Source organism: Apiospora phragmitis (genome assembly GCF_038363925.1).
Source record: "Apiospora phragmitis strain CBS 135458 chromosome Unknown utg000005l:1.0-4161743.0:1.0-4166827.0, whole genome shotgun sequence".
NCBI lineage: Eukaryota > Fungi > Ascomycota > Sordariomycetes > Amphisphaeriales > Apiosporaceae > Apiospora > Apiospora phragmitis.
Genome location: NW_027117403.1, coordinates 2,684,912 through 2,711,229, shown reverse-complemented (window position 1 = coordinate 2,711,229; position 26,318 = coordinate 2,684,912). Strand labels below are relative to the sequence as shown.

The 26,318-nt window shown below is 53.9% G+C and overlaps 11 protein-coding genes across 11 annotated transcripts; 5 read left to right on the top strand and 6 right to left on the bottom strand.

The window, feature by feature from the left end:
* Positions 1 to 622: 622 nt before the first annotated feature.
* PG994_004825 (tripeptidyl-peptidase) lies at positions 623 to 3,016 on the top strand (the record flags this gene model as incomplete). The annotated part of the gene is made up of 6 exons (XM_066856234.1): positions 623 to 1,439; positions 1,496 to 1,574; positions 1,708 to 1,991; positions 2,320 to 2,435; positions 2,465 to 2,639; positions 2,805 to 3,016. The coding sequence occupies 6 exons, from the start codon at positions 623 to 625 to the stop codon at positions 3,014 to 3,016; spliced, it is 1,683 nt and encodes a 560-aa protein (XP_066718401.1).
* A 692-nt stretch (positions 3,017 to 3,708) lies between these two features.
* On the top strand, positions 3,709 to 4,501 carry PG994_004824 (coiled-coil domain-containing protein; the record flags this gene model as incomplete). Its single annotated transcript, XM_066856233.1, has 3 exons — positions 3,709 to 3,877; positions 3,955 to 4,049; positions 4,094 to 4,501. The coding sequence occupies 3 exons, from the start codon at positions 3,709 to 3,711 to the stop codon at positions 4,499 to 4,501; spliced, it is 672 nt and encodes a 223-aa protein (XP_066718400.1).
* Positions 4,502 to 5,200: 699 nt separating this feature from the next.
* PG994_004823 (mitochondrial carrier) lies at positions 5,201 to 6,529 on the top strand (the record flags this gene model as incomplete). The annotated part of the gene is made up of 4 exons (XM_066856232.1): positions 5,201 to 5,364; positions 5,450 to 5,648; positions 5,726 to 6,167; positions 6,342 to 6,529. 4 exons carry the CDS (start codon positions 5,201 to 5,203, stop codon positions 6,527 to 6,529), a joined length of 993 nt encoding a protein of 330 aa, XP_066718399.1.
* An 863-nt stretch (positions 6,530 to 7,392) lies between these two features.
* On the bottom strand, positions 7,393 to 8,090 carry PG994_004822 (PX domain-containing protein; the record flags this gene model as incomplete). Its single annotated transcript, XM_066856231.1, has 3 exons — positions 7,393 to 7,421; positions 7,523 to 7,844; positions 7,911 to 8,090. The coding sequence occupies 3 exons, from the start codon at positions 8,088 to 8,090 to the stop codon at positions 7,393 to 7,395; spliced, it is 531 nt and encodes a 176-aa protein (XP_066718398.1).
* Positions 8,091 to 9,354: 1,264 nt separating this feature from the next.
* PG994_004821 (uncharacterized protein) lies at positions 9,355 to 11,794 on the bottom strand (the record flags this gene model as incomplete). Its single annotated transcript, XM_066856230.1, has 3 exons — positions 9,355 to 9,693; positions 9,789 to 11,309; positions 11,468 to 11,794. 3 exons carry the CDS (start codon positions 11,792 to 11,794, stop codon positions 9,355 to 9,357), a joined length of 2,187 nt encoding a protein of 728 aa, XP_066718397.1.
* A 2,925-nt stretch (positions 11,795 to 14,719) lies between these two features.
* PG994_004820 (uncharacterized protein) lies at positions 14,720 to 15,491 on the bottom strand (the record flags this gene model as incomplete). The annotated part of the gene is made up of 5 exons (XM_066856229.1): positions 14,720 to 14,728; positions 14,788 to 14,832; positions 14,892 to 15,017; positions 15,094 to 15,420; positions 15,489 to 15,491. 5 exons carry the CDS (start codon positions 15,489 to 15,491, stop codon positions 14,720 to 14,722), a joined length of 510 nt encoding a protein of 169 aa, XP_066718396.1.
* Positions 15,492 to 16,075: 584 nt separating this feature from the next.
* PG994_004819 (uncharacterized protein) lies at positions 16,076 to 17,840 on the top strand (the record flags this gene model as incomplete). Its single annotated transcript, XM_066856228.1, has 2 exons — positions 16,076 to 16,091; positions 16,159 to 17,840. The coding sequence occupies 2 exons, from the start codon at positions 16,076 to 16,078 to the stop codon at positions 17,838 to 17,840; spliced, it is 1,698 nt and encodes a 565-aa protein (XP_066718395.1).
* A 399-nt stretch (positions 17,841 to 18,239) lies between these two features.
* Positions 18,240 to 18,665, bottom strand: PG994_004818 (uncharacterized protein; the record flags this gene model as incomplete). The annotated part of the gene is made up of 2 exons (XM_066856227.1): positions 18,240 to 18,395; positions 18,471 to 18,665. 2 exons carry the CDS (start codon positions 18,663 to 18,665, stop codon positions 18,240 to 18,242), a joined length of 351 nt encoding a protein of 116 aa, XP_066718394.1.
* Positions 18,666 to 18,815: 150 nt separating this feature from the next.
* PG994_004817 (uncharacterized protein) lies at positions 18,816 to 19,345 on the bottom strand (the record flags this gene model as incomplete). The annotated part of the gene is made up of 2 exons (XM_066856226.1): positions 18,816 to 18,969; positions 19,065 to 19,345. 2 exons carry the CDS (start codon positions 19,343 to 19,345, stop codon positions 18,816 to 18,818), a joined length of 435 nt encoding a protein of 144 aa, XP_066718393.1.
* Positions 19,346 to 20,145: 800 nt separating this feature from the next.
* Positions 20,146 to 21,624, top strand: PG994_004816 (uncharacterized protein; the record flags this gene model as incomplete). The annotated part of the gene is made up of 6 exons (XM_066856225.1): positions 20,146 to 20,278; positions 20,328 to 20,501; positions 20,787 to 20,927; positions 21,061 to 21,166; positions 21,256 to 21,480; positions 21,537 to 21,624. 6 exons carry the CDS (start codon positions 20,146 to 20,148, stop codon positions 21,622 to 21,624), a joined length of 867 nt encoding a protein of 288 aa, XP_066718392.1.
* Positions 21,625 to 23,540: 1,916 nt separating this feature from the next.
* PG994_004815 (methyltransferase C1347.09) lies at positions 23,541 to 24,754 on the bottom strand (the record flags this gene model as incomplete). The annotated part of the gene is made up of 4 exons (XM_066856224.1): positions 23,541 to 23,987; positions 24,233 to 24,319; positions 24,410 to 24,611; positions 24,717 to 24,754. The coding sequence occupies 4 exons, from the start codon at positions 24,752 to 24,754 to the stop codon at positions 23,541 to 23,543; spliced, it is 774 nt and encodes a 257-aa protein (XP_066718391.1).
* Between the last annotated feature and the right edge of the window lie 1,564 nt (positions 24,755 to 26,318).

Genomic DNA, 26,318 nt, shown 5'->3' with positions numbered 1-26,318 from the left:
CTACCCCCGCAGTCCAGTGTTTACTTATATTCATTAACCGGCGCATACAGGTTGAGTTCCGTTCCTTGCATGCTCGGAATGGATTGCAATGTCCGCCTCGCATACGACCTGCCATATCCGCGCAGTGGTCCGTTGGCTGTCTTTAGCCACTGTAGGTCCAAGTGGAAGTGGCAGACGATTCTATTCCCTCTTGGACCTATCGGAAGAAATCAGTGGTGGCCCCCCCCCATGAATCCACTACAATACAAGCCTCAGTCGTCAGTGCCGCCTCTGATAAGCTTTGACTTGCTTTACTTGGCACCTTGAGGAAACGGCCTGGCTGCTGCCCAACTAACCGCCATGTACCGTGCTTGGTGACCTGCCTAAAGAGGAAACGTTGAGTAGCAGCGAAACGATAAGCCGTGCCCATCTCGCATGACTAGACGCGCATTCCGATGGCCTTCCTTTGTAGGATTCGTGGGATCATTACCTACCTTAGGTAATTGCACATTATGCAGTAACTTGCAGAGTATAAGGTTGAGCCCCCTTCCCGTCCCCGGACCTTGCCTGGCGAACGAGCACAGCACATGTTCGTACAGGCTGCTCATTGTATACTTAGAGAAGAGAGCCCATAATTACCATCATGTTGACTCTGCTCGCTCTGTGTGCTGGGGTGGCAGCAGGCCGTGTAGTCGACAGTCTCGACGCTGTCCCCCGCGGATGGACTTTCGTGCGCGATGCTGCCCCGTCGGACCCTATCCTCCTGCGCGTCGCTCTCCGCCAGCAGCGCGCCGCCGCGTTGGAGCAGGCGGTGCTGGAGATCTCCACCCCCGGACACGCCAATTACGGCATGCACCTCTCGCGGGACGAAGTGAGAGCTTTCACCGCGCCGTCCAAACAGGCGGCGACCAGCGTCACGAACTGGATCGCTGGAAGCGGCATCGAGCCGACCGTGGACAATGACTTCATCACCATCAACACGACCGTCGCCAAGGCCGATGCGCTTTTGGAGACCACCTTCGCATGGTATCAGTACGAGGACAGCGCCGAGCCGCGGCTCCGCACCTTGGCGTACAGCGTCCCGGATGAGCTGGTCGCGCACGTCGACATGGTTCAGCCGACGACCCGGTTCGGACGGTTCTCGGCCAAAAAGTCCACCGTGTTCGAGGTGCATTTCCCGGACGATGGCGAGGCTAAAAAGTTGATGACTGCCCAGGCAGCGGATGCCGTCTCATGCAGCCCCGTCACACCCGCATGTCTTAAATCGCTGTACAACATCAACTACACGGCGCCCAGCACCGGAAACCTACTGGCCGTCGCGTCATATCTCGAGGAGTACGCCCGATACTCAGACCTGCAGAGTTTTGAGTCCAAGTACGTCCCAGCGGCCAAGGGGCAGAACTTCACCGTGCAGTTGGCCAACGGAGGTCTGGACGATCAGGACAGCAGCGACAGTAGTGGTGAGCTATTCCTGGATCCCCTTTCTAACATGGTATTGAAGGCTGATGGCAAATAGTGGAGGCGAATCTTGATCTTCAGTACGTGGTAGGCGTTGCCCAACCAATACCTGTGGTAGAATACAGCACAGGAGGCCGGTAAGTCTATCCTGAGAATCTTTATGGGTTTTTTATTGCTAACATACACTTAGGGGGTAAGTTTTGCATTCATATGAGTGAGCCATTTGCGACGATATATACTAACCTCTCCAAGACCCCTTGTTCCCACCAGGACGCAGCCAACGCCGCCGGGTGACAACGAGCCGTACTTGGAGTTCTTGACTTACATCTTGGCCCAAGACGATGCCGATCTCCCGCAGACCCTGTCGACGTCGTACGGAGAGGAGGAGCAGTCCATCCCCCGAGAGTATGCCTTGAAAGTATGCAACATGTTCATGCAACTTGGTGCGCGTGGTGTCAGTGTGCTTTTCTCCTCAGGTGATTCCGGCCCGGGCGCCTATTGCATACGCAACACCGATAATGCTACCTTCTTCGAGGCATCGTTCCCAGCTGCATGTGAGTCTGACCTCCCCTATCCCCTTAATGGCGGAATCACAGCCCCCCCCCCCCCCTCCCCTACCCCCTGGTTAGCCGGACAGTACGGCCCCGGAATAATTTAGCACGATTGATGCGCCGTTTCAAACGTACGATCCGCTGGGTGTGCAATTTGATTGGATAAATCAACCCTGTTTTGGCTCGCACGGCCCTGCCGATCTACTGCCGACGTACAATGTACGGCCAACAAGAGGTGGAGGGAGGGGGGCTGTGATTCCGCCATTAAGGGGATACTCGCTGCATACGCCAATTGTGGCAATAGCAGAACGCTAATGCTACACTACCACAGGCCCATATGTGACTGCCGTGGGAGGCACAACCGGGGTCGGGCCGGAGCGAGGTACGGACTTCTCCGGCGGCGGCTTCAGCACCTTCTGGGAGCGGCCGGCCTGGCAGGAGAAGGAGGTCGGGACTACCTGGACGGCATCGGCGAGACCTACGCCGCGTTCTTCAACGCGACGGGCCGAGCCATCCCGGACGTGGCGGCGCAGGCGTCTAACTTCGCCGTCATCGACAAGGGCCGCGAGATCCGGGTCGGCGGCACCAGCGCGAGCGGGCCGGCGTTTGCGGGCGTCATCGCGCTGCTGAACGCGGCGCGCAAATCGCAGGGTAAGCGACTTTCGGGGTTTATTCCTTCTTGTTCCAGCCGTTATTCCTCGTTATCCCAGTGTCAAGGGGTGGATTCACTGTTCATTCGAGGAGCTACCTTTATATTACCCCTTGAGACGTCCCGTTTATCCCAAAAAGAGTAATACTAACGCCGAGAGTCGGTAGGCCAGCCGCCGCTCGGGTTCCTCAACCCCTGGCTGTACAACAACTCGGCCGCCTTCACCGACATCACGGCGGGGTACTCGGCGGGCTGCTCGGTGGTGCCGGGGGGCGCGAGGTGGAACGCTACGGCGGGGTGGGATACCGTCACGGGACTGGGGACGCCGAATTTCGGCGTGATGCTGGAGGCGGCAGCGCCCGGTGTGCCGAATGCGTAATCGGAGAGGAGGACTACCTAACTTCTAAATTCCCATCTGCTTCTGCCCCAGGGTCATATGGCCGGGAATACGCTCCGTCTGAACTGATCCCTATATATCGAAAGCTGGCTTCTCCAGCTCGGCTCGGTGATTGAGGAGGGCACTCAAGTACAGTGGTATCGGGGACGGATAGCTTTAGCAGTAGATTTAATTAACACCCTTGACTACCGTAGCAGAAAAGGCTGGATCTACGGAGTAATCAACGCTCATACCAACCATAGTACAACCACTCACTGGAATAAACGCTGGAATAGCTATTAAAAATCTGAAGCGTTGAAAAATCCTTTGACGTTGGTTTCGACTTAAACGTGTATTGGACGGTCCAAGAGGCGTTATTCCGTATCTCAACGTTGGCAGAATCCTGAACTGTAGTTCAATGCTGGAAAAGAAATCAAACAATACTACCAGACTTGTAATGGGAAATCGCCACTATGATGGAATTGGGGATCGAGGAGGTTTGAGGGCGTCGGCTCCGATACACCCGCAACCACCGATTTCTTGTACCCACCTCCGCACTGGACCTTTTGATCGGTCGTCAGGTTGGAAACATGACCTCGTCGCCATCACAGCAAATCGATTGGAGAATCTTTCAACACCCGGTTCATTGTGCAATTGCAGGTATAAGGATCCTGTTACCGTAATTTCCCGCGACGATGGCGGATCCCATGTCCTTGGACCGACCGGTGTCCCCAGCGGACAGGCCTCAGCCGCGACCGGTACGAAGCCCGGCCAGATCGGCGCAAATCCGGATTCAGAACCGCCGCCGCGCGTATCTCGACAAGAACCCGAATTACTTCAAGTCCTTAGAACATGAACTCGTAGGTACGAAACTGCCAAGACACATAAAATGATGAACCATCCAATACTACTGCTTGCTCACCTCTAACTCGAAATTGTAGATCCGCTACTGTATGATTCCCTGATTCGTCGCTTCCAATCAGCAGAGGAGCGCGAGCAGGAAGGACGGAAGAAAGGGTGGTCGCGAGTGCTCGAGGTCAACCTGCGACGGGCGAGGCAAAGCTGGCGCAACTCAAGCAGTCCTCCCACAACAGCAATGGGCAGGAAAATGCAGTAGGGCAGCCGTCTGGCCAAGCCGCTCGTCCAGTGGCGGCGGCAACGGTGGCCACCATCACTTTGCCGGTTGGTCTCGGGGACGTGCTGCTGCAGGACGAAGTGCAAACCAACAGCAAGCCCGAGTCACAGGAGGAAGGGCAGCAGAGGTGGGACGACTTTATACGGAACCGGTTCATCTTGGGGCACGACGACGACTTTGACTACGGGCCTGTGGACGGCAATGACGCATTTGACGAGTTGGAGCGCCAAGACGAGGAAGAGGCCTGGTTCGGCGACGAGGAGCCCAGCTGGATTAGCGAAGAAGAAGACGAGGCCATCGCATCTAACGAAAAGAGCAGGCTGCAAGGCGAAACTGGTTTACAGGATTTCTAATGCAACTGTGCCTGGGATGAAGGTGTATCTTGACCGGAACTTGGTAACCTAGAGGCAAATGTGACCCTCCATTTGAAGGAGACTTCCCCTTAGTTGGGATGTTAAAACTACTGTCAACTATCTCATGCTTCTGTCAATATATCTATTGATAACCTTTCCAATATTACGATAACAGCAACTGTAGGTTCCCTCCTTCCGTTGTAGTGGCAGGAGACAGGACGACTGTCAAAATGCGATATCCTTTTCAATGTTCAAAAGGCCAGCCACCCCCACTCGGGTTAGTCATCCATTGCATTACCTCATTGGGCATTAATTGATCGGAGGCCTAGGTGACGCGCATCAACTTTTTCCAGCGCGGTGATAGGTGCAAAAGGCAAGGAAGGAGAAAAAAAATAGGCCCCATCCAATTTTATCAAATCTATCGACAACCTAGACTCTTGAGGTGATGCTAGATTGATAATATTTCAATGGCGTAACTCTTTCTTGAATCTCGTTCTACTTGGTCATTCACATAGAGACAGCTCGCGGCCTACCTACACCAAGACATCCCAGCACTGGACCTTCTCGATCTTTTTTCTGCATGCCATTCTTCAGCAGAACCGCCGCCACCACTTGACAAAACCCGACCCGGCCGGCCCTCCAAGGCTGAGCGCCACCAATTCACAATATCTTTACGACGACAACTCCGAATTCAATAACATGACGTTAACAAATCGGCCCCGAGATGGCCTCCAGGTGCCGGCACCGTCGCCGCTGGCACAATCCAGAGAGCTCGGCGACGTATTACCAGAAAAGGATGGTGCCGCACCCAGGCAACAAAAATCGCCCTTTGCCAAATCATGGCCACACATGGTCGCAGGAGGGTATGCGCTTCCCTCTCCCAGCCCACCCTGTGTGAGATGAAAACGGGTGCTTGGCCGCTGACCAAAAATTCTTGATTCTCTACAGTGTCGGAGGCATGACCGCGGCCGTCTTCACCGCGCCCCTCGACGTCCTCAAGACCCGCCTTCAATCCGACTTCTACCAAGCCCAGCTGCGCGCCGCGCGCGAGGCCGCGACCGCGACGGCCGGCGGCGGCCACGTGCGCATGACGGCGCTGCGGTCGATGCGGTACCACCTGGCGGAGACGCTGCAGATCCTGCGGGACGTGTATCGGCTCGAGGGGTGGCGGGCCTTGTTCAAGGGCTTGGGCCCGAACCTGGTGGGCGTGATCCCCGCGCGCAGCATCAACTTCTACGTCTACGGCACGGGAAACGCGCCTACTCGGCCTGGACGGGGACCGACGCCACGAACCCGTGGGTGCACCTCGCGGCCGCCGCGACGGCCGGCATCGCGACCAGCACGGCCACGAACCCCATCTGGCTCGTCAAGACGCGCCTGCAGCTCGACAAGAACGACGCTGCGCGTAAGGGCGACGTGAACCGGCGCGCCTACCGCAACAGCTGGGACTGCATCCGGCGGGTGATGCGCAATGAAGGGCCCAAGGGCTTCTTCAAGGGCATGAGCGCGTCGTACCTGGGCGTCACCGAGTCGACGCTGCACTGGGTGCTGTACGAGAATTTCAAGGAGCGTCTCCGCAACCGCGAGGCCCGCATCGTCGAGAGCGGCCGCGACAAGACGTGGTGGGACAACACGGTGAGCTGGACCGGCAACTTCATGAGCGCCGGTGCGTCCAAAGCCGTGGCTGCCATCCTGGCATATCCGCACGAGGTAAGAAGAAGAAGAAGAAGAAGCAAAAACCCGTTACTTTGATGATACTGGGTCTGTGGAAGCAAGTATTGGTTGGCTAATTTAGATCCACCCCCCTTTCTACAGGTTGCACGGACACGCCTTCGACAAGCCCCCATGGCCGACGGAAGGCCCAAGTACACCGGGTTAGTCCACTGCTTCAAGCTCGTCTTTAAGGAAGAAGGTTTCCTGGGCCTGTACGGCGGCCTGACACCGCACCTGATGCGAACCATCCCCTCCGCTGCCGTCATGTTCGGCATGTACGAAGCCATCCTGAAGCTCTTCGGATCCAAGAGCTAGTTCTACATCACCCAACGCAGTCACCCGCCCTACTATTTATGAAAATTATGTATAAAACTACTCGACAAAGACCAAACCACACTCACCACCGCGCCGTGCCAGCAACACAAGAAGGCACCAGAACCAACCCCCCCCCTAGCTCTCCTGGGCATGATCGTTGCCAGACTCCGCATTGTACAAAATTATAGACCCAAGGATAGAGAATGGGACGGCATATAACGGAGCATTTAGCATAAACACCTGGCGTTGGGGGATGTGCTCGCTTCAGGTCGGCATGTTGGGATTCAAGCAATGTAACGATATTGTAGAAGATTATGTATATAAAAATAACGAACCCATCTATACGAGATACGCCGATAGCTGCCGAGAGGAGATCACCATTTTTTGGATACACGAACGCCTCCGTTTTCTCGGTTCGATCACATCCGTATCTTGTTGGTAATCACACAACAGCCTCGTTTGCGAAGAACTCGGCATTGCTGGACTACTTTTTCAAATAACACAGAAGGATATCATGTCGCAATAACACCAGATTTCAAGAAAGAAAAGCCGGCCGTTTCATATAAGCCTGAGCAAGTAGGAAAATCGAGTAGTCGTAGACAAGTCCAGTAGGAGGTCGCTGTCTCCCGGACTTTCTGTCGTCCATGTATCCCAGAAAGCCTGATTCGTCCATCTCTACCGGTACTAGGTGACATTCACGGCTCGTGGGCGCTGGTTCCTTCCACCTATCCATCGTCATCCTGTGGCCAAGACAACTTGGCCAACAGCGGGGTTGGCGTCTGTGACGCAGGGCATCTCTTTTGTAATTTTCGGGGCTGTCGATGGGGATCCGAGGACTTGGCCCAAGAATCAAGTAACCGCAGTCACCACGCGGCGCGGTCCCAGTTGGGGTCTATACATAGATAGTTATCACAGTCAGTCTCGTTTCTTCTCCTCTACAACAATTTAGGGGCGGCTGGTGGCAGGTTCAGAAAAAAAAGATATTGCACTCACCCTGCACAAAGGCGGCCAGCACTTTACTGCCCGTCTGCAGCAAGGGGTGGCCGACGACGATCTTGAGGAACTTCTCCAGGCCGGCGCGGCGGCCCTCGATGACGTCGTCGCTGAAGCGGTTGGTGAAGACCTTGCCGGGCAGGGGCGGGATGGTGACGCGCGCGCTCTCGCGCTCGAGGATGTCGCGGAAGTACTCGAAGTCGCTGTAGCGCCGGCGCACGGTGGACTGGCGCAGCTTGAAGGCGGGGATGTTGGTCCGGCAGACAATCTCGTAGTCGGTGTACATGCCGCGGCCCATGCCGTGGGTTCGGGGGTTGCGCACCTAGCGAAGAAGGAAGGAAGAATTAGCCTCTCAAGTTTTCCCTCTTTCTTTCTTTCCAATGTATACCTCAATCTCCAGAAAGTTCTCGGGAGGACCGTAGATCTCCTCGAAGGACTGCTGGCGGTTGTCGGGCATGGATTGCGTGATGGGCCTGGACATGCTGGCCATGCCGGCCATGCCACGAGGCGAGGTCGGGGACTTTGGGGGAGGCGAGGTCGCCTGGTTTTGGTCGTTGTTGGCAGCCATGGTGCTGTTGCTGTTGCGAGCTGCGGCCGGCGGCGGCGCCGAGCCACTGGCTGGAACCGAGCCGGAAGATGCCGTTTTGGAGGTGGTTGTGTACGTTAAGTCAGCTCGAAGTTGGGAGTCTTGGTCGCTAGCTGTATTTGATTGCTAATTGCAAGGGAGATGTTCGAATCGTAGACGTGGAGAAGTATGGGCGTGTTCAGGTCAATGCCTTGGGCCTGCGCAATTGGTATGTTTGCAGGTTTGTGGTCGTTGGGTTGCGACGTCAAACAAGAAGAAGTGAGCGTGCGCTGCAGGCCTCCTTCTGGCTTCTGGGTCCGGGCGAGGCTGGTGGGATAGAGGAGGGGGTTACGATAGATCTACGGGGGTTTACAGCAAGCTATCAACCAAAAGGCGGGACAAATCGAATGGAAGAAAGTGGGATGAGCTGACAGCGACTATCAACTAACACACCTAAACTGGGGAGGGGAGGGGTTGATCAACCTGTCTGCTCAGGCTTTAGCTTAGGCGTACTGCTGGGCTAGTAAAGGCTGTCCACCATCTTCACGTCAAAAACATCACAACAACTCGACACCGATTTTGGGCAAAGAAGTAATCTATTAAAATAACTAGGAAATCTCATGTATCTCGGTTCTGCTCAGTTCTGCACAGCTAGGAGCGGATTGGGCCAATCAGCAAGCTGTCGCATCCCCCCAAGCCCTCGGGTAGAGCTGAACCAACCCCCCAACCTGGCCAGGAGAACAATCCGAGAAGTCGGGGCTCACCAACAATATAAGCAGAGAGCAGCAGTCGGTAGTGCACCTTTCAGGTGAAAAAGAGAAGCCAGTCAGGTATCACCAGCAACCACTGCAATGAGCATGGCTATCTTTCCCCTTCTCTTGGGCACAACCAAGAAATGCATCAGGTGCAGATGTATGATACCCACGAGATCCGTGTCTCGTACACCCACCATGTTTTTTTTCTCTCCATTCCGAGTCCCGTGGTGTGTATGTATGACTTATGGCGTCTGTGAGGTCCGCCCCCTAACATCTTGGGGAAAACCCGAGCGGTATCGTCAACGTCGATAGGCCATCAAACCAAGGCCTCACTGTATGTACAAGCAAATAGATGAGCACAGATGTGTATGTATGAATGAATCCGAAGTCGGATCAAGCATGAGGCAAATCCTCAAGCCTCACTGATGCGTGTGTGCTGGTCGCACTCTCGCCTGCTCAGACAATCCCTCTCACCATATCGATGATGATGGTGAGCTGCGGATCTGGTTGGTCTAGTATGCGAGCATCTGGTGGTTACAGGAAGCACCGGAGGGAAAGCCATTGTGGTACTGGTTCGAAGCCTGAGTGCCGTTGCCTGCTGGAAGCTGTTGAGTGCGGGCATGAGCAAGGGCGCGGCGGAGGATTCTGTCAATGGCGGACCATTCCATTTCTGCAGCCTCTTGCAGCGTCAGCTCGTCGAAGTCTTTGATGGTACTGTAGCCGACCTCCTGCCAGAAGTAGCCCCAGTAGCTGTTTGTGTGGGCATGCATCTTCGTGAGCTGCAGCTTCACGCCGAGGTCCTGGCTATCCATGTGACGAGTCGACTCATCGCGGATGATGGCAATGTAATACTAATGGAGAATCATCAGAGGTTAGCTTCTTCAGACTTGGGGATCGTTGATGAAGGGGTTAAGGGCAAGAGTTAGTCTTCATTATTCTAACTTACCTCCATGACATCCATGGGGATTCCAGCTCGAGGACCTAAGGCATACTGGTGGCGCCAGCCCTCAGCCAAACGTGGCATGTTGAACTTGCACAAGTCCACGCCGTTCATGCAGACCTCCTGGGCAAAGTTGTCCTTCTGCAAGACCGTGAATCCGGGGCAAAGCATCATGGCGTCGATGAACCGCTTGAGGAGCTGAGGGGTGAGACGTACAGGGCACTCCTCTCTCTTGATGGCGTCCTGCAGGGTCCGCAGAAGCTTGAAGCAGCAATCGTACATGTTGTGCCGCTGTCTCAGGGTGATGTGGTCCGTCATGTACCAGGGGAACTTCTTGACGGTGCTGATCATGCACTCGTAGGGGCGCTCGCGGGCGTCCTTGGAGAAGGGAGACCGGCGGGGCTCCTCGGCGTGCTTGGCCACCATGGACAGCTCCTCGCCCGAGACCCAGACGCTGAAGTTGTTGAAGGAGGCGCTCGGGTTGGGCGCGCGGATGTGTGGGATGTAGCCGTACCAGTCGAGGCCCCGGGCCACGTTGAAGAGGGCCGCCATCAGCTTGGCCGGGCTCGCGAGGCTCACGCGGACGGGGCGGTCGCCCAGGCGGACCGAGCGGCCGTTGGCCGTGTTGTGCTCGTGGCGCTCGACGACGGACTCGGCGTCCTCGCGGCTGGCGAACTCGACGTAGACGTCTTGGGTCTTGCTCGTGACGCGGTCCATGATGATGTGGACGGGCTCCTCGCTGTCGTTGAGGAGGCGCGAGTTCTTGCCCACGAAGGCGATGACCTCGGCGCGCGAGATGCCGAAGGGGATGTTGTCGATGTGGACGACGCCGCGTTCTACCTGGGCTGCGGCCAGGCTGTCCTCGGCCGTCGTGGTGAAGGGGCAGTTGTCGGGGTGGGTGAGCACGGCCTCGCTGGGGAGTCCGCTCGAGGGCACGATGCTGTTCAGCAGGCCAGATCTTCCAACCCGGGTAGCGTCGTCGACAGCCTGGAATACGACGACGTCTCTGCATTGGGCGGCGCCGGGGCTCCAGTCGGGGATGGGAGGAAGAGGCCGGTACTCGCCGGTACTCATCGGGTTATAATGGGACTTTCCATTACCGTTGTCCCATGCTTGATCAGCCTGCGAACCATGGTTGGCAGCGGGCGAAGCCGTCCTAGTAGTCCGGGACATTGGCGAGCCCCGTTGGGTATGAGCTTGGGAACTGGTGTCGGAATCTTGGCCACTAGAGCTGAAGGCATCTGTGGTGTGTTTCGGCTGCTCGGTACCGCCAAAGGCAGACTGGCGATGGCCGTTGTGAGGATAAGATCTGGACTTCTTAATTCTGAGGTTCTCAGAGCCCGAGCCTTGCTGTTGCTGGACTCGAGGAGCGAAGATGGGAGCTTTGGCAAAGCTTTGGTCTTGCTCAGATGAGATTGTCGAATGGGATGAGCCAGCATAGCTTCCACTACTGGCCGACTTGGTGAGGCCATTCTTGTGCTCTCGGTACTGTTGCTCATTGGTTTCGGCCTTCTGCGCCTGCTCTTTCTTCTCGAGTAGTTGCAATAACTTACTCTGGCTGTCAGCCGCCTGGGACTTAAAGTACGAAAGTCAGCCACACAGCTCATGTGGACGCATATGTGGTAACATATAGTCAAGCAGGAATGGGGATGAATCTTGATGTAGATGTTACTGGATGAGCTTACCTGAAGCTTGGTCAGATCGTTGAAGGTGTTGCTGGATGGGATGAACATTTCACTGGCGGGGTTGAGCTTGCGACCGTTGCCTCCCTTACCGGCCTTGGGTTGCTGCTTTGCGGCAGGGAAGGAACTAGCAATAACTGGTGAACCGTTCGGCTGACGACGGTCGGGGGCATGACTGTCGGTAGGCTTCGAACCTCCGGCAGCGACAGCATCACGGTGTATCCGATTGCGCTCGGCCTGACCCATCTTCATCTGACTGAACGTCGGGCCCGCGTTCAGAGGAGCACCACCCTCGGAATTGTCAGAGGAGACATCCGAGATGGTGGGCATTGCCTGAGTGGCAGGGAGGCTGGCCCCTACCTCGAAGGGCGACGCATGTTCATGAGGCTATTGATGTTATTGTTATGCGCGGTAACAGGCTGGGGTTATGACTGCGTAGGGTGACTGAATGATTAACTGTGATGCAAGAAGTTAGATAAAAGAAGTTAGCAAAGTCAGATTCTAGATTGAAGAGTCGCCATCAATGAATAAGGATGTGAGATTAATAGATGCAAAGCAGATGTGTGTTGGTATGGACGTCGAAGGGGTTGGGATGCGTGGTTACCTGGGATGACAGAGCGTGGATGAAATAAGTTGACGAGAAGGAAGTTAACAGTGCCAGGTCTCAGATCGAAGACGCTCCGCAATAATGAGACTGAAAAGCTGGTGAGTACAAGATAGATGGATATACAAGAGCTGGGATGAGTGGTTACCTGTGATGGTAGAGGTCAGATGGGTGAAGTCGAGAAGAGGAAAGTCGACAAGGAGACCTGAGGTAGGAAAGGTGCTACCATAAGTAAGGCAGTAAGGTCAGTGAATACAAAACGAATAAGCCTGGATAGAACTAGGATGATTTCAGACGGTCCGAGTTCATGTGGGATATCGGTGGAGAAGAACTCATGTGACAGCTTGAAGGGTGAATTTGAGGAACAAGCAAGTGTTCTACAATCATCAAGGAGTTCAAGCTGGGTCGAGAACAATCCCCCAATGACTCTTTATGAAGACACGATTGTCCACTCGGTCAGTTCACGAGGGATACCATAGCTTTTCTCAAGTACTCGTGAGAAACTCGAACCAAGCACCTTACCTTGCTTTTGAGCCATGGGCAATTCTTGAAGAAAGAGATCAGAGCTTACCTGAAAGATGTTGACCAAGTTGGTATCAACCGTAAGTAAGTACGTAGACTGCTGCTACTTGGTAAATATCTTCTGAAGTGACGAGGATAGGCTGATCAAGGATGATGATGAAAGTGTGTGAGGTGGATGTAGTGCAAGGAGGCTGATGTCGAAGAGTGAAAAAATACACCTTGCCGAACGTATGTGCATGAGTTGTGGGACAAGTACTGTTATGCAGAAACAACCGAAGTCGACCATTCGGTATAGAGATGAGAATGAAGAAGACGTATCAGCCTGGCTTAGAAGGCAATACCTTGCAGAAACGAACAGTGGCTGTTGATTATGGGCTCACGGTTACTTGACGGGTTGTGGTATGGGGACGCGTTGTTTACTTATTATCTATATTCTACTACAGTTTCAACATAATGCTATTGAGAGCACCCCCCAGGTTGGACATAGGTTGTCCGAGGTTTAAGGAGTGAATCTGTTTGCAGCGAAGAATACACCGAGTACAATTGGTATCATGGTCAGGCCTAAATGAACAAAAGAAATTCAAATAGATGAACAGAAAAGAATGAGACACCGTGATATCATCCCAGGGAAACCTCACCAGCAGCCCGCTCCTCGTCTAAACACTATATAAAAATGCGGATACCATATAATGTGCTAGCTAATACCTAGATGTACAGACCAAATACTATTATGACTACTTGGGCACCATGACTATGGGATTACCGGAGATTTCGAACATGACCCCATGCCTTAGGAAGAAGTTGGTCAGCACAGAGCAGTCTTCGGTAATAGAGCTCCATAGATGGACAACCGCTCACATACGTAAACGTATGGTCAATGATACACATTCTGGCAAACCCGTAATGCCAACTGACCAGACTACTTCAATGTCTTCTTGCTTGCTAGAAGATCGTATCCATAGATCCAGGAAGGAAAGTGGAGGGTATGATAATGAGGGAGACGGGGTAGCCAGCGAGCCGGGTCATGGCGAGCACGTTGCTGTGGTCTAGTTCTCGTAGCCGGAAAATGAGGACATGGCTATAGAGCATGCCTGTGTCAACCATAAAGAAATGAAACAAGTCACTGCAGTAGGTACGAATTGCCAATTGGCGGAAAGAGCATAATGGGGAATCCCCCGAGGTCACGATATACTATCATACAACGAAGTTGTCCTGGATGTGAGCTTATTTATAGAGCTTGCAAACTTGCAATTTTCAGACTGATCAGGATGAGGGGGCCATACAACAGCCTGCCCAGATATGTTATCTAACCTAACACCTTGATCGATATATAAATAGGAGTGACTTGCCAGTTCAACTTGGACTTGCTCGATATCCAATCTTCTATGGTGGACCAGGTGATACCGGTGATGCTGCAGAACCCCCTGAGTCGCTCCCTATTGGAAGTACGGCCTACAACGAAACAAATTAGAAGCCTCATGTATATCAAAGCATAGGAAGCAGGTAAATAGGTCATGACTTGGAACCCCCTGCGTATCGAGCCGGTAAAAATCGATAAAGGGATACTACGTCTTCGAGAGAGTATACTCGAGTGGACCTCGTGGGCCCACCCGAACCCCTGGAGCGAAGCGGGTCTCTGGTGCTGTCGTGCGTATATAAAGTTCACGAGGATGTTGAATATGGAGCTAGGGCCTGGATCGTGGTTGAGGCGACGGGGAACTCAAGCACGTTAAAAACCCCATGTTACTTGGCCGGAATGTGGATGTACAAACAAGCAAGCACATTCGATCTCGATCGATGCAGCCTTGAAACCTAAACATCAAATGATCGATGCCGAATGGGCCAGGTGAGAGGGCATATGAGGTAAATGGCACGGTGGCCTGCACATGGTTTACAGGAGATGCACCTGTTGCCAAGTCTCGCGTTCTGTAGCCTGTTCACCAAGATGCGGAGGTGGCCCGGAAGATTGAGACACGATGCGAGTGCTAAATGATCATGCATTCGTTATCGGCCGCTTGGCTTGTTCGGATCCTGGTATCTGCCACGGCCCGAAAGTACACAGATGCCGCGTAGTAGTGTTTCGTCTTCCCGTGTGCCAGCCAGGTCATCCCGTCAACTCTTAGCCCCGTTTAATCGAACTAGAATATTGGTCAGCGATCATGATGTACTAGCCATGGCGTAGTTAGATGTGACTTACTGGAGTCAAGAAAGATTCTGCCACGAATCTTGCTCGGGCGTTCAACTGTACTGGTATAAGCTCATGAAACAGGTAAAGGGGTAATGATGCTGGGAAGGGCATACAAATAGCTTCATCTCCGAAATCTCCTTGTCTACCTCTTCCATGAATTGGATAATGAAGTCGACCAACTTGTGCTTCAACATTTCCTCTGTGTGGAAGTTGGTGATGAGGAAGGAGATGTCGTATCCCTGTAGGTAGGCGTCAGTCAGTATGATACGGGGCCGAATCCACGTTTGCGCCCAGTGGGCGGTGGGCAGAACGAACCTTGACAGGTTTCCTCCGCAGGATGAAGAACGCCTCGGCTCTTTGGGTCAAGAAGCGGGTAAACTTGTGGACTAGGATGTTCTCGATCTCGTCGGCCTGCTTGATCTTGATGCTAATGCGCACACTGTTGACGCTCGGCTCGATCAGGACGCGCTCGTTCTCGTTCCGGGCAATGACGAGGGGGTTCAGCAGAACCTCGGGAGAGCTCTGGGCCTCGACCTCAGGGACATTGTGTCGTTCGGACGTTTGGGAAGCGAAGTTGGCTAAGCAGAGGGCGGCTGTGACGCTGCTCCGGACGCATTTGAGGTAGGGGCGGAGAGATTGAGACTGCGGGATGCATTCATTAGCTTAGACGGGAGGTGAGGTGCATAAAGCGAAGAGAGTCGGTCTGGTACCATTGTAGACGTGTAATGGTCGTCAAGACCAAGTTGTCGTTACGACCAACGGCAAAAGAAAGACAGTTGGGATTCGGAAGCTCTCTACCAGCTCTCCCTCTCGATCATGTGGGGGGATGAGGCTGAGGGCGTTCTGTAATTCCAGCCAGAACAGGAGGTGACAACTGTCTACTGTCAGGTCCAATTAAGGCCGAAGCAGCCTGGCAGCAAGCAGCAAGCAGCAAGCCAAAGGGGGTGGGCAGGTGGGGCAATTCAGCCTCCCGCCGATTGCAACTGTGGCTAAAATACGGTCCCTCAAAAGATTCCCCCACCTTCGACAGGGTACCTCTCTAAACCGCCACTCCACCCAAGCTTGCTGTCCCTCACCCTGCGCTGAGGCTTGTGACTGCATGTTAATTACTACATCCCATCGATTCCAGAGGCGAACACGACGCTTTTTCGCTGCCTTGTCACGACCTTCCTTTTTTTTCTCTTCCCTACTTCGCTACCCCCTAGACCCGGTTTTCGATCTATATCACACTTCTTCCTACAGCTTCAGCAAACAGAGGAAATAGAGCAGCGGCTATAAGTCGACCCCTCTAGCCACCATGTCGGCCGTACCTAGTAAGCCATCTACGTCTTTCACATATCCCATTCCATGTTTTCAAACATGCCTAACTTTTGCCGCCAGTTGTTGTAAAGCACCAAGGCCAGAAATACGATGTCGAGGTCGATACCGGATCGACTGGCGAGGTCCTCAAGTTCCAGCTGTTCAGCTTAACCGGCGTCGAGCCCGATCGCCAGAAGATTTTGATGAAGGGCGGCCCCCTCAAGGATGACGCCGACATGAGCAAGTTCGGCCTCAAGCCCGGCCAGACCATCATGATGATGGGTACTCCCGGCGGCGAGGGCGGCGTTGCCCTCGCACGACCCAAGGATCCTATCAAGTTCGTTGAGGACATGACTGAGGCTGAGCAGGCCCAGCAGGAGGGTGCCACACCCGCTGGCTTGATCAACCTGGGAAACACGTGCTACCTCAACTCGACACTGCAAACACTGCGTGCCGTCCCCGAACTCCAAGACGCTCTGGTTAAATACGAGCCGTCCGGCAGTGGTGGTGGCTTTGGTGGCATCACCCAATTGGATCTGACCAGACAACTCCGAGATCTATACAAGAGCATGTCGCAGACCCAAGAATCTTACACCCCCCTCGCTTTCCTGAATGCCCTGCGCAGCGCATTTCCTCAATTTGCCGAACAATCACGAACAGGCCATGGCTATGCCCAGCAGGATGCGGAAGAAGCATGGTCTCAAATCGTCTCACAGTTGCGCCAGAAGCTCAAGCTGAAGGATGCCCCCGAAGCCTTGGAAGTACCCTTTGTCGACAACTACATGGCCGGAGAGTTCACGAGTGTATTGGAGTGCGATGAGCCCGCTGCTCGGGAGGGTGGCGAGGAGGCGGTGGCATCGAAGGAGCCTTTCTTGAAGCTGAACTGCCATATTGACGGTTCTACGAACCATTTGACCGATGGTATCAAGAACGCACTGGTGGAGAAGATCGAGAAGAATTCGAGCACACTGGGTCGGGAAGCTGTGTATACCAGGACCTCCAAGATCTCGCGGGCACCCAAGTACCTTACCGTGCACTTTGTGCGCTTTTTCTGGAAGCGGGAGACGCAGAAGAAGGCCAAGATCATGCGAAAGGTTACTTTCCCCCATGAGCTTGATGTCGTCGAATTCTGCGACGACAACCTGAAGAAGCTGCTTATCCCAGTCCGGGACAAGGTCCGTGAGGTCCGAAAAGACGAAGAGGACATCGAGCGTGCCCGCAAGCGACGCAAGCACATTCGCGAGGGTGGCGGCGCGGAGGATATTGCCGGCGGTATGGGTGCCAAGCTTGACAAGAAGGATCTCAAAGACAAAAAGGACGAGAAGAAAGCACCCACCTCGGCTGACGGCGACGTCGTGATGACGGAGACTTTCAAGACGGATGCTGAGTTTGAAGCTGAGAAGGAAGCGGCGCTGTTGGCAGCCAAGAAAGAGCTCCACAGCCTGATTCACCAGGACCTGGCCAACGACAATGGCGCCAACCAATCCGGACTGTATGAGCTGCGCGGCGTGGTGACCCATCAAGGCGCCAGTGCGGACAGCGGCCATTACACAGCCTACGTCAAGAAGGAGCCTCCTATCGACCCGAGGACGGGCCTGAAGCGAAACGAGGAGGACAAATGGTGGTGGTTCAACGACGACAAGGTCTCGGAAGTGACGGCCGACAAGATCGAGGGCCTTGCTGGCGGTGGCGAATCTCACTCTGCCTTGATTCTTCTTTACAAGGCCATCCCCCTGCCTGCAGCCGATGGTACCACCGAGTAAACGTAACGCTGGGTACAGTATGGCTATGATAATGAATGTATGGCATGGCATGGCATGGCAAACGCTTCACTTGTGCACAACAAGCTGGGGTATGTTGATAGAGTAGATACACCAGCTGATCAGGGGGATCAGTCTGCCGAAAAAGCCTCAACATGAATAGACATTGATGATTTGTACACCCATTGCTCGTGATATCGTTACATCTTAAGATACATATTCTATATACAAAATTATTTCCACGAATAATGCACACGACCCTCGCATAATTCTTATTATGCTGGAGAATATGCTCCACCTTGCAGGTCGTTCATTTCTCTTCCTTGAAGAACTCCTTTCAAGGGATTACCAATTAGCAGCGGCCCTTTTTCAGCCAGCTTTGCTGTTGTTCTTGGTTTGCGACTAGCTGGCTTCCTCTGCCGCCTTCGCCTGCATCCTGCTTCGCAACTCGGCGAGCTTCCTCTCAAGGGGAATCTTCTGGGACATGAGGACACCTCTGCGGTGCTCTAGGTCCTTGATGCGGTCTTCTGGTGTGGATTCGATAATTTGTTGCTTCTCCTATTTTGCGAACATAGGCGGGTCAGTCTCTCTGGCAAAGAATTCTAACTTGGAGATGGAAGAAGCCGAACGTACAGCTTGGAATTCTTGCTTCGTCTTCAAGCCGGCTCCGTATATGGAACCGACGATGGCGACGGCAGCAAAGGCGCCGGTCCAGATCACACGCTTCACTATCGGGGTGGTGGCAGTTCGGAGAGGGATGCTGGGTGGTGTAGTGGTCGGGCGGGGAGCCGCGCCGCGACGGATGGGCCGTGGCGGTCTGGACGCCATAACTAAGTATGAATCGGGGGTATTATGGAGTTATGTTGTGTAGGTAGCGAATGTGGTTGTTGCGCTTGGCCTGTGTGTGCCCCGTCCGTCCGTCCGTCCGTCTTGCGGAAGTAATAACCTAGTAGTGGGAATTGCTCTATTTTGGGGGCTTCAACCCCAGAACTCCTTCCAGCAGTTCTCGCAGGCGCGCTGCCGTTCCTCGGGATGTTTTAGGGGTGCCTGATCATCACCACCGCTGAAGGTGCTGATGGTGCTGATGGTGCTGCTCCGGCTGCGGCTGCTCTCGAACGAGCCGCGGCTTGCTCTAGGCGGGAGTTGGTGGGGTACTTTTCGCGTTGTCGGGCGGAGTGCATGCGCAGTCTGGTCAATTGGCCTTGGTCTTGGTGACAAGGAAATGACTCTGTATCCTCGGGCAAGGGGGTTATCGTTCTCGGAATCGTCGTCGTCGAGGCTGTTGATGATGATGATGGCGGTGGTATGGGCCAAGTCTGCAATTCGAAGCTGAGAGGAGGAGCAGCAGCAGCGAAATTGTCGTGGGTGCTGTCGGACTTAGCTCCCGCGCCGGTGGCTATGGTGGCCGTGTCCGTGCCTGAACCGTTGCTGCCGCCCCGCCATGGAACCGACAGGGAGAGGGACCTGAACAAGCGCCTTACAGGCAGATCATACAGTGGTGCAATCATGATAGATGTGATTATTTGAACTACTTAATGTACTGAGTATATATATGAGAAAGAGAAACAGAGGGTCACCTATGTAGGATTTTCGTTGATGTCTCGCTATCTCTTTATATAAGTATCAATCAACCCATTCACACGGAACCCTTGGGCCCACCTGCCACTTCTTATCTTTTTTCCCTTGCGTCGTTGGTTTCTTTGACAGTTTGAAGTTTGAGGTTGACCGGGTGCAGCTACTGCAGGCCTTCTGAAACACCACTTCAACTCTACCACCGGCCGGCCATACTGAGTCAACTCAAAAAGTGACCGAGTGTCTTATGTACATATTCCTGCCTCTTTCCAAGGACGCAGAGAGCCTCCAACAAGGGTTGCCAAGGTTGAGGGCGAGTAATCGTAAGTCCTTGGCATTTTACCTTTTTGACCACCCGGCCCGAGGCTCGAACCCTTTATTACATCATGGTCCTACGCGGCGTATCGATCGCTAGTTCCTATCTATGTACGAATCGAGCCGCACGTACATATGTACCTGGTTAGTAAGGTCCCCGCAGGAAAGGAAGAAACAAGAGAAACAGCCCCCCACCAAGGAAACATGCCTATGATCCGTCGCTACGGTTCAGATCCCCCCTGCTGCTACATAAATTCGATCTCCTCCTGTCTCAAGTTCTGGCCGCCCGCCACCCTTGTCCCGCCATCTCACTTCGTCAAGTAATTGAAACTTTGTTTGTGCATTTACGACGACCAGCCTCCAGCAAGCCCGCATTTTAGACGGAAATAGACCAAAGCATAGCGTGGCGGCGTGGGCAGGCATGGCGACACCCCGCGTTTTCATCGTCCGCCATGGCGAGACCGAGTGGTCCTGGACGGCCGTCATACCGGGACCAGTGATATCCCCCTACCGCCAACGGCGAAAAGCGAGTTCGCTCCACGGGCAAGGCTCTTGTCGGAGAGGATAGACTGATTGTGCCTCAGCAACTGACTCATATGTAAGTCCACCTCTCACTCACTCACACTTACTCGGCCTCTCTCTATGCCATCCAATACCCAGCCAAGCCTACAAATATATGCAACCCTCATGTCATTGTTCTCGCCGATGGCAACTATGCCCCCAATACCAAGCTTGGCATTGAAAACATGCCATTTCGCCAAAGCGGCCATGACGGCCGTTTCAACTCTTGGCTAAAGATAGACGCTTGGCTGATGCCATCGGTGTACCCACGCGGTTCCTATGTCGTCCAAGGTCACTGGGAGTGGCGAGTCTATGCATATGTACTGTATGACGGTTGTGCTGCAGTACACGCGCGTTTGAGTTCAACAAGTGGAGATCGGCCACGATTCGTTTTTATCTGCGAAAGCGCAAGGCTACTACAGATGCCACTGGGAAAGCTTCGTGTGGCATGCGCTGATTACCTGATGGTGTGATGCAGATATGTCTCTCCGAGGACGAGAGCACAGCGTACCTTCGAACTGCTCAACCTCGGCATCAAGGATCCGCTGCCATGGAAAGCACATGGCGACACGCCCGAGAAGGTCGAGGGCAATGCTTGCGAGGCGCGGGTGGAGATCACCCAAGATATTCGGGAGTGGGACTGTAAGTGCCAATCTCCCGGGAGATGACGGCGGCAGCTAGCAAATCTTCTGCTGGTTTGGGTCCGATTACGGATCCGAGCCATCGGCATGCAAGCGATGACTGTGCCGCTACTCATGGCTGATATGATCGGCAGACGGCGATTATGAGGGTGTCACCAGTGCCCAGATTCGAGACCGGAGGGAGAAAGAGGGACTCGGGCGTAATTGGGATATCTGGGCCGATGGGTGTCCAGGCGGAGAGTACGTTGATCTCCTTTTCCGGGTCCCCGTCGCCGTATACGTATGCCGATAAGAAAACTTGGTTTACTAATAAGCCCACGTGCTTGCAGAAGTCCGGACGAGGTCACCGCACGAGTGGACAGGCTCATCAAGGAAATCCGAGAGAAGTGGCATGCGCCAGTCATCGGGAAGCCCAAGTCCGAAGTGCAGCGGGGCGATGTTCTGATCGTTGCCCATGGCCACATCCTTCGTGCCTTTGCCATGCGTTGGGCTGGCAAGACGTTGCAGGATGGTCCTGCCTTCCTGCTAGAGGCTGGTGGTATTGGGACATTGGCGTAAGGCTCTTTCCCCTTTCTCAATGTGCATGGATCTGTCTGACAATCGGCTCTAGCTATGAACACCACAACCTCGAAGAGCCGGCGATTCTCCTCGGCGGTGCTTTCATCGTCCCCGAAGCCCGAGCCTTGGCCTCGCCGTAATTCAACTCCCCCGATATATCTTGGCTTCTTTGGTATAGCGGCATAACCTCCACCATGGCGCAAAGACCAGGCCCTTGATGGGGCCTTGATGGGGAACGCTGTCGGCCCACTAATGTGTATAGCGGCCCAGATGGTTCAAGGTGCCCTCGACTGTATCACTATTAACACCTCAGGGGTGATTACTTCGATGAGGGAGTCACGATGGGTGATCTTACAAATAAAGATGCGTACAACTCCCTTTTGTCAGTTTTGCCATTCCCGCCTAGCCAATCAAGCCATTGGTCAGCTTACACCGCGCCGAAACCTGATATTCAAGGCGTGTCTTACGACTTCAATATGACACCGCATGACCCTTATGCGAACTTCAACTGGACGTGTGATCAAGTGTTCCCATTACTACCGGTTCTCTGACTTCAAAACAACGTGGCAGCGTGCAAGTTGCTACTGGTGCATATCCAATACTCATCCCAGCGGATACCACCAGTCCCAGGACGGCCGCCTCTGCGAATAAAACATGCTTTACCGGGCCCCTCCGTGAAACATGTTGGCTAGGTACTTCCTCGGCTAGGGCCTCGGATGGCTTAGAAGGCCTGGCCTGGCCTGCCCATAAAATAAGCCTTAGCGGCGTGCCCGATATACACCCTGCTCGAATTTCGCAGAACAATGCTTGTTTCCACCACGTATGTAGTTCAGTTAAGAGCATTTCGGTCATTCGCCACGTCACACCTTCTTAAGTTCTCTTGCCTCCAGTGGCAACCAAGGGTCTTGGATGGTACCCTTATCAACTGGGAGATGACTCCATATCAGCGGAAAGCTACGTGGTTCCAGTAGATCAAGGGACGGAGCTCGCCCGAGCATACGGCTCAAGACTCGACCGTTGCTTGCCTTGAACGTAAAGTGCATAGATAGATAGGATCGATTTGGCAGAATAGGCCGCGAAGAAGAAGAGTGTAGATGACCTGACTTGACGAACCCTGGTCTGCAACACCCCAATGGGCCCGCTCTCAAGGCAATGAGAGGATGCTATGTCGATTGCTTTCCTAGCAGCATAAGACGTAATAAAGGCCCCGAAACGCAGGAGCACATCAAGATACAGGTCTTCGAAGCCGGTACACGAGACATGGATAGGAGAGATGAGGTACGCGTATTTTATGTAGAATAATGAAAGTGTGAGGGGATACCTGATCAGTGTTATGGATTCGACTTGTTATTAGGTTCTGAGAGAGATCCCAGACAAGCTGTGCTTTGTCACTGGATTGACGGGTAGTCACCCCATCTGTTCCTGTCGTCCCGGAAGTTGTCATTCCAGGTGCTGCTGCTGCTGCTGCGTATTGTTGCACAAGGCAACCCCAGCAGGCAATAGTGGAAAGAGGCCCGTTGGAGATGGCACCACCGATGTTGGTCACGACAAGATATATTAGGTATGTGCCGACATAAGACGTGAGGGGACGATTGTCGGTGTTTTTTTTAACACCTCGGTGGCATGCTCTACTGCCTACAGCTGTTCCCTTCTGTCCTTTTTACTCCTGCTGGTCCATCTTACTAAAACTTGTGCTCAGTGGATGCATCTCAAACTGCCGCGAGATGGCCTCTATCAACCTCGAAGACTGGAGGCTAGAAGCAAGTCCAAACATACCACAGAATACTCATGGTGGCAGGATTCTATCTATTTAACACAGGGTCAGAGGATATCCTTCTATATTGATATATCCTCTGGATTGTGAGGAGTCATCTACTCGTGAAGTTTCGGAAGAGGTGGGTAAAAAGTCAGAACAGCGTTAGTATATACAATATCATCTACTTCTGTATGAACTTCTTCCACGTCCTTCTACAAATGATGAACATGCATCAACCACACACCCAGCCCGACGTCGTCTTTTAGATTTTCTCACCCCGAGCGAGGAACACGCGCCGCTTCATTCCCTCCTTGCCCGACCCATGGTGAAGACGACGCCGCTACCCATCTCCTGGAAGGCGAACTTGCGGCCCGCACCCGCCGACTCGAAGATGCCCTTCATCTGGGACTCGGAGAAGCCGTGGTGCGTGACCGTATGCGCCGCATTGTGGAACACCTTCTCCTTGTCGTCGTGGCCGTGGCCGTGGCCACGGTGCTGGTCCTGCTCCTCGTGCTTCACGAACGGCTCGTGGGTGACAAAGTCGAGTATCAGCAGCACGCCGCCCGGCCGAAGTCGCTCGACGAGGCGCCTGGCCGCCAGGGGCGGGTCCACGAAATGATGGAACCCCAGGCCCAGCACGGCCACGTCGAAATCGAAGAAGTGCGGCGCGGACAGGGCCGCCGGACGAGGGTCGTCCGGAACCGTCACGTCGCCCACCACTGCATGCATTTCATCATCTGAGAGACCCTGTTTTTCCAGCCACCCCGAATGGTTAGTTATTGGGTTTTCAGTGGGCAACCCAGAGCAAGGTTTCGATCGCACGGATTAACCGAGCGAGAGCGAGATGTGCAGAGAGAAGGGATACCTCCGGACCTATCATCCATGTGGACCAAGATGCACGCACTCGCACACGATCACACACACAGGGTCCGGGTCCCGAGGATCTATGGAGGATGGACAGGGAGGATGAGGAGAAGAACGGAGAAACGTACTTGGTTTTGCGCAGTGGCATTATAGACACCCACCATGTTCTCGGAAATATCCACGCCAACACATTGGGTCGTATAAGGGGCCAGGGCCTGCATGCAGTAACGTTCGTTAGTTAGGCTTTGTTACTCCTCTACCGTCGACACTGCCGATAGTGGGTGGATTCTGTAAACCCGACTGACCCTGGACATTAGACCAGTGCCGCAGGCATAGTCCAGCAGCCGCACTTCCCGGGAAGGGGTAGTGCCGCCGTAACCCTGGTCATCGCCGTCTTCTTCGTTGGCGACCCAGTCGACGCCAATGAAGTCAAGCCGCTCTTGGAGGGCTTCGGTCAGCTGCTGTATGGTCTTTTGAAACTTGGAGTCGTAGTTAGATGCCTCATTGCTGCAACGTACATATCGTTAGCGGGGTAAATGTGATGCATCAGACAGGAAGCACTAAGTAGGTTTGCTACTATTGGAGTATACAGGTGCAATGCGGTTGGCATACTTGAAATGCGACCTGTTGAGTTCAGTAACCTCGGCCATGGTTGTCGTTATCGATCGTATCCCTGTTGAGTTTGTAAGCACTATAGAAACAGGGGTGGTGATGTAATAGTTGCACGAGATATAGGTATGTAACGGATGCCCTGGAGATGAGTTGCTGGCCGCTGTTGGTTGGGTGCTTGCTTGCTTTGCATTTGCAGTACCTCATTGAGCCAAACACAAGCAGCATTGGGATCTTTCGGGCTTTAGAACCCAAACCGGCGACATTTGGACCGTGGACCCTCGCACACTTTTACCGGCGACTTATCGGCCACATAACGTGCCAGAGGCCGAATGACTCCTTTTGCCGCCGCGAGCGTTCCTTGCATCCAGTTCAAAGCCCAATCAATACGGATATAGATAGTATCCGAAGTATAGCATCACCACTGCCTACCCGATATCTGCAAAGGTAAAGTGTGATAATCCCGGAGGATGACAAAATGTGGTTAGTCATATGACGAAGCAAGCGACACAGGGAAACCAGGTGTGGGACCCCCGGACTTGCATATCCTCACCGCTGCTGCACATGAGCTATCGCTTATTATATCCAGCCGGCAGCAATGGGGTACGTAGGAAATCATTTCATCATCGCACCTCTCGGCGAGCGGCGAAGCCTGCAAGGAGATGGGGAAGAGGAAGGGGCCGGGGCCATATCATACAGTATCCAAGGGGCAAACGGCCATCCATTGTACATACAGAATAATGCACTGCGCCAAGGAATACTCGATTACCTGTCGATGCCTTGCATAAGTTGGACGGCATGGCACTGCTTGTGTGTGTGTGCGACGGGCGCGCCGGGAGATGCGGTAGAAGATTTTGAAGCCACGCCTGTCCCTACCCAATTCAATCGTTTTCAGCCAAAGTGGCAATGCATGCATGCACGTACAGCCAAGCCAAGGGAGGACGTTTCTGTAGTTGCACAAAGAGCGGGATACCACTCGATAGCCAAGCTGCAGACGTGCGTCGGTCCGCAGTCACAAGTTGCGGCAAGCATGCGGGCGTAGCGGGTAGGTACTTGTGGTCTGTAAGATGTAGCAGTGTAGTTTTACGGGTGTGCGGTAAGTGGCGGCTGCAGCAGCAATGGTCGCAAGGTAGCACCACAGCAAGCAGCAAGCAGCATGGCTTTTCAGGCAACTTATTGGAGCAGCGCTCGCCAGCTCTAGCCCTGGCTAGCTTCATTGCCTTGGGGGGGGGCTTATGCACGACGCCCAAAACATCCAGAAAAGCGAGTCAGGCATCTAAACTGATGACGACGGGCGTCTGCATCGCGAAGAAAAGGGCAATGGGTTCGCGGATACTGAGAGGGTGTGCAGCGAGTCGGTGCAATCGACATAGAGTGGTTGGTATGCAATGCGACGGCACTTGCGCAGGAATAAGGAAAACCCCGTCTCGTGGTGTTGGCGGTGGTAGCATTCATTCATCCAGCATTAGGGAATATTTGATTTGGGGTGGGTGCTGGGCGGCATACAGATACAAGCCAAGCCAGTGAGCTGTGCCACCACCCCTCCCTGCCGCCTCCCTAGCACACGTAGGTAGGCAGGCTAGTAAGGATCAGAGTACGTACTTA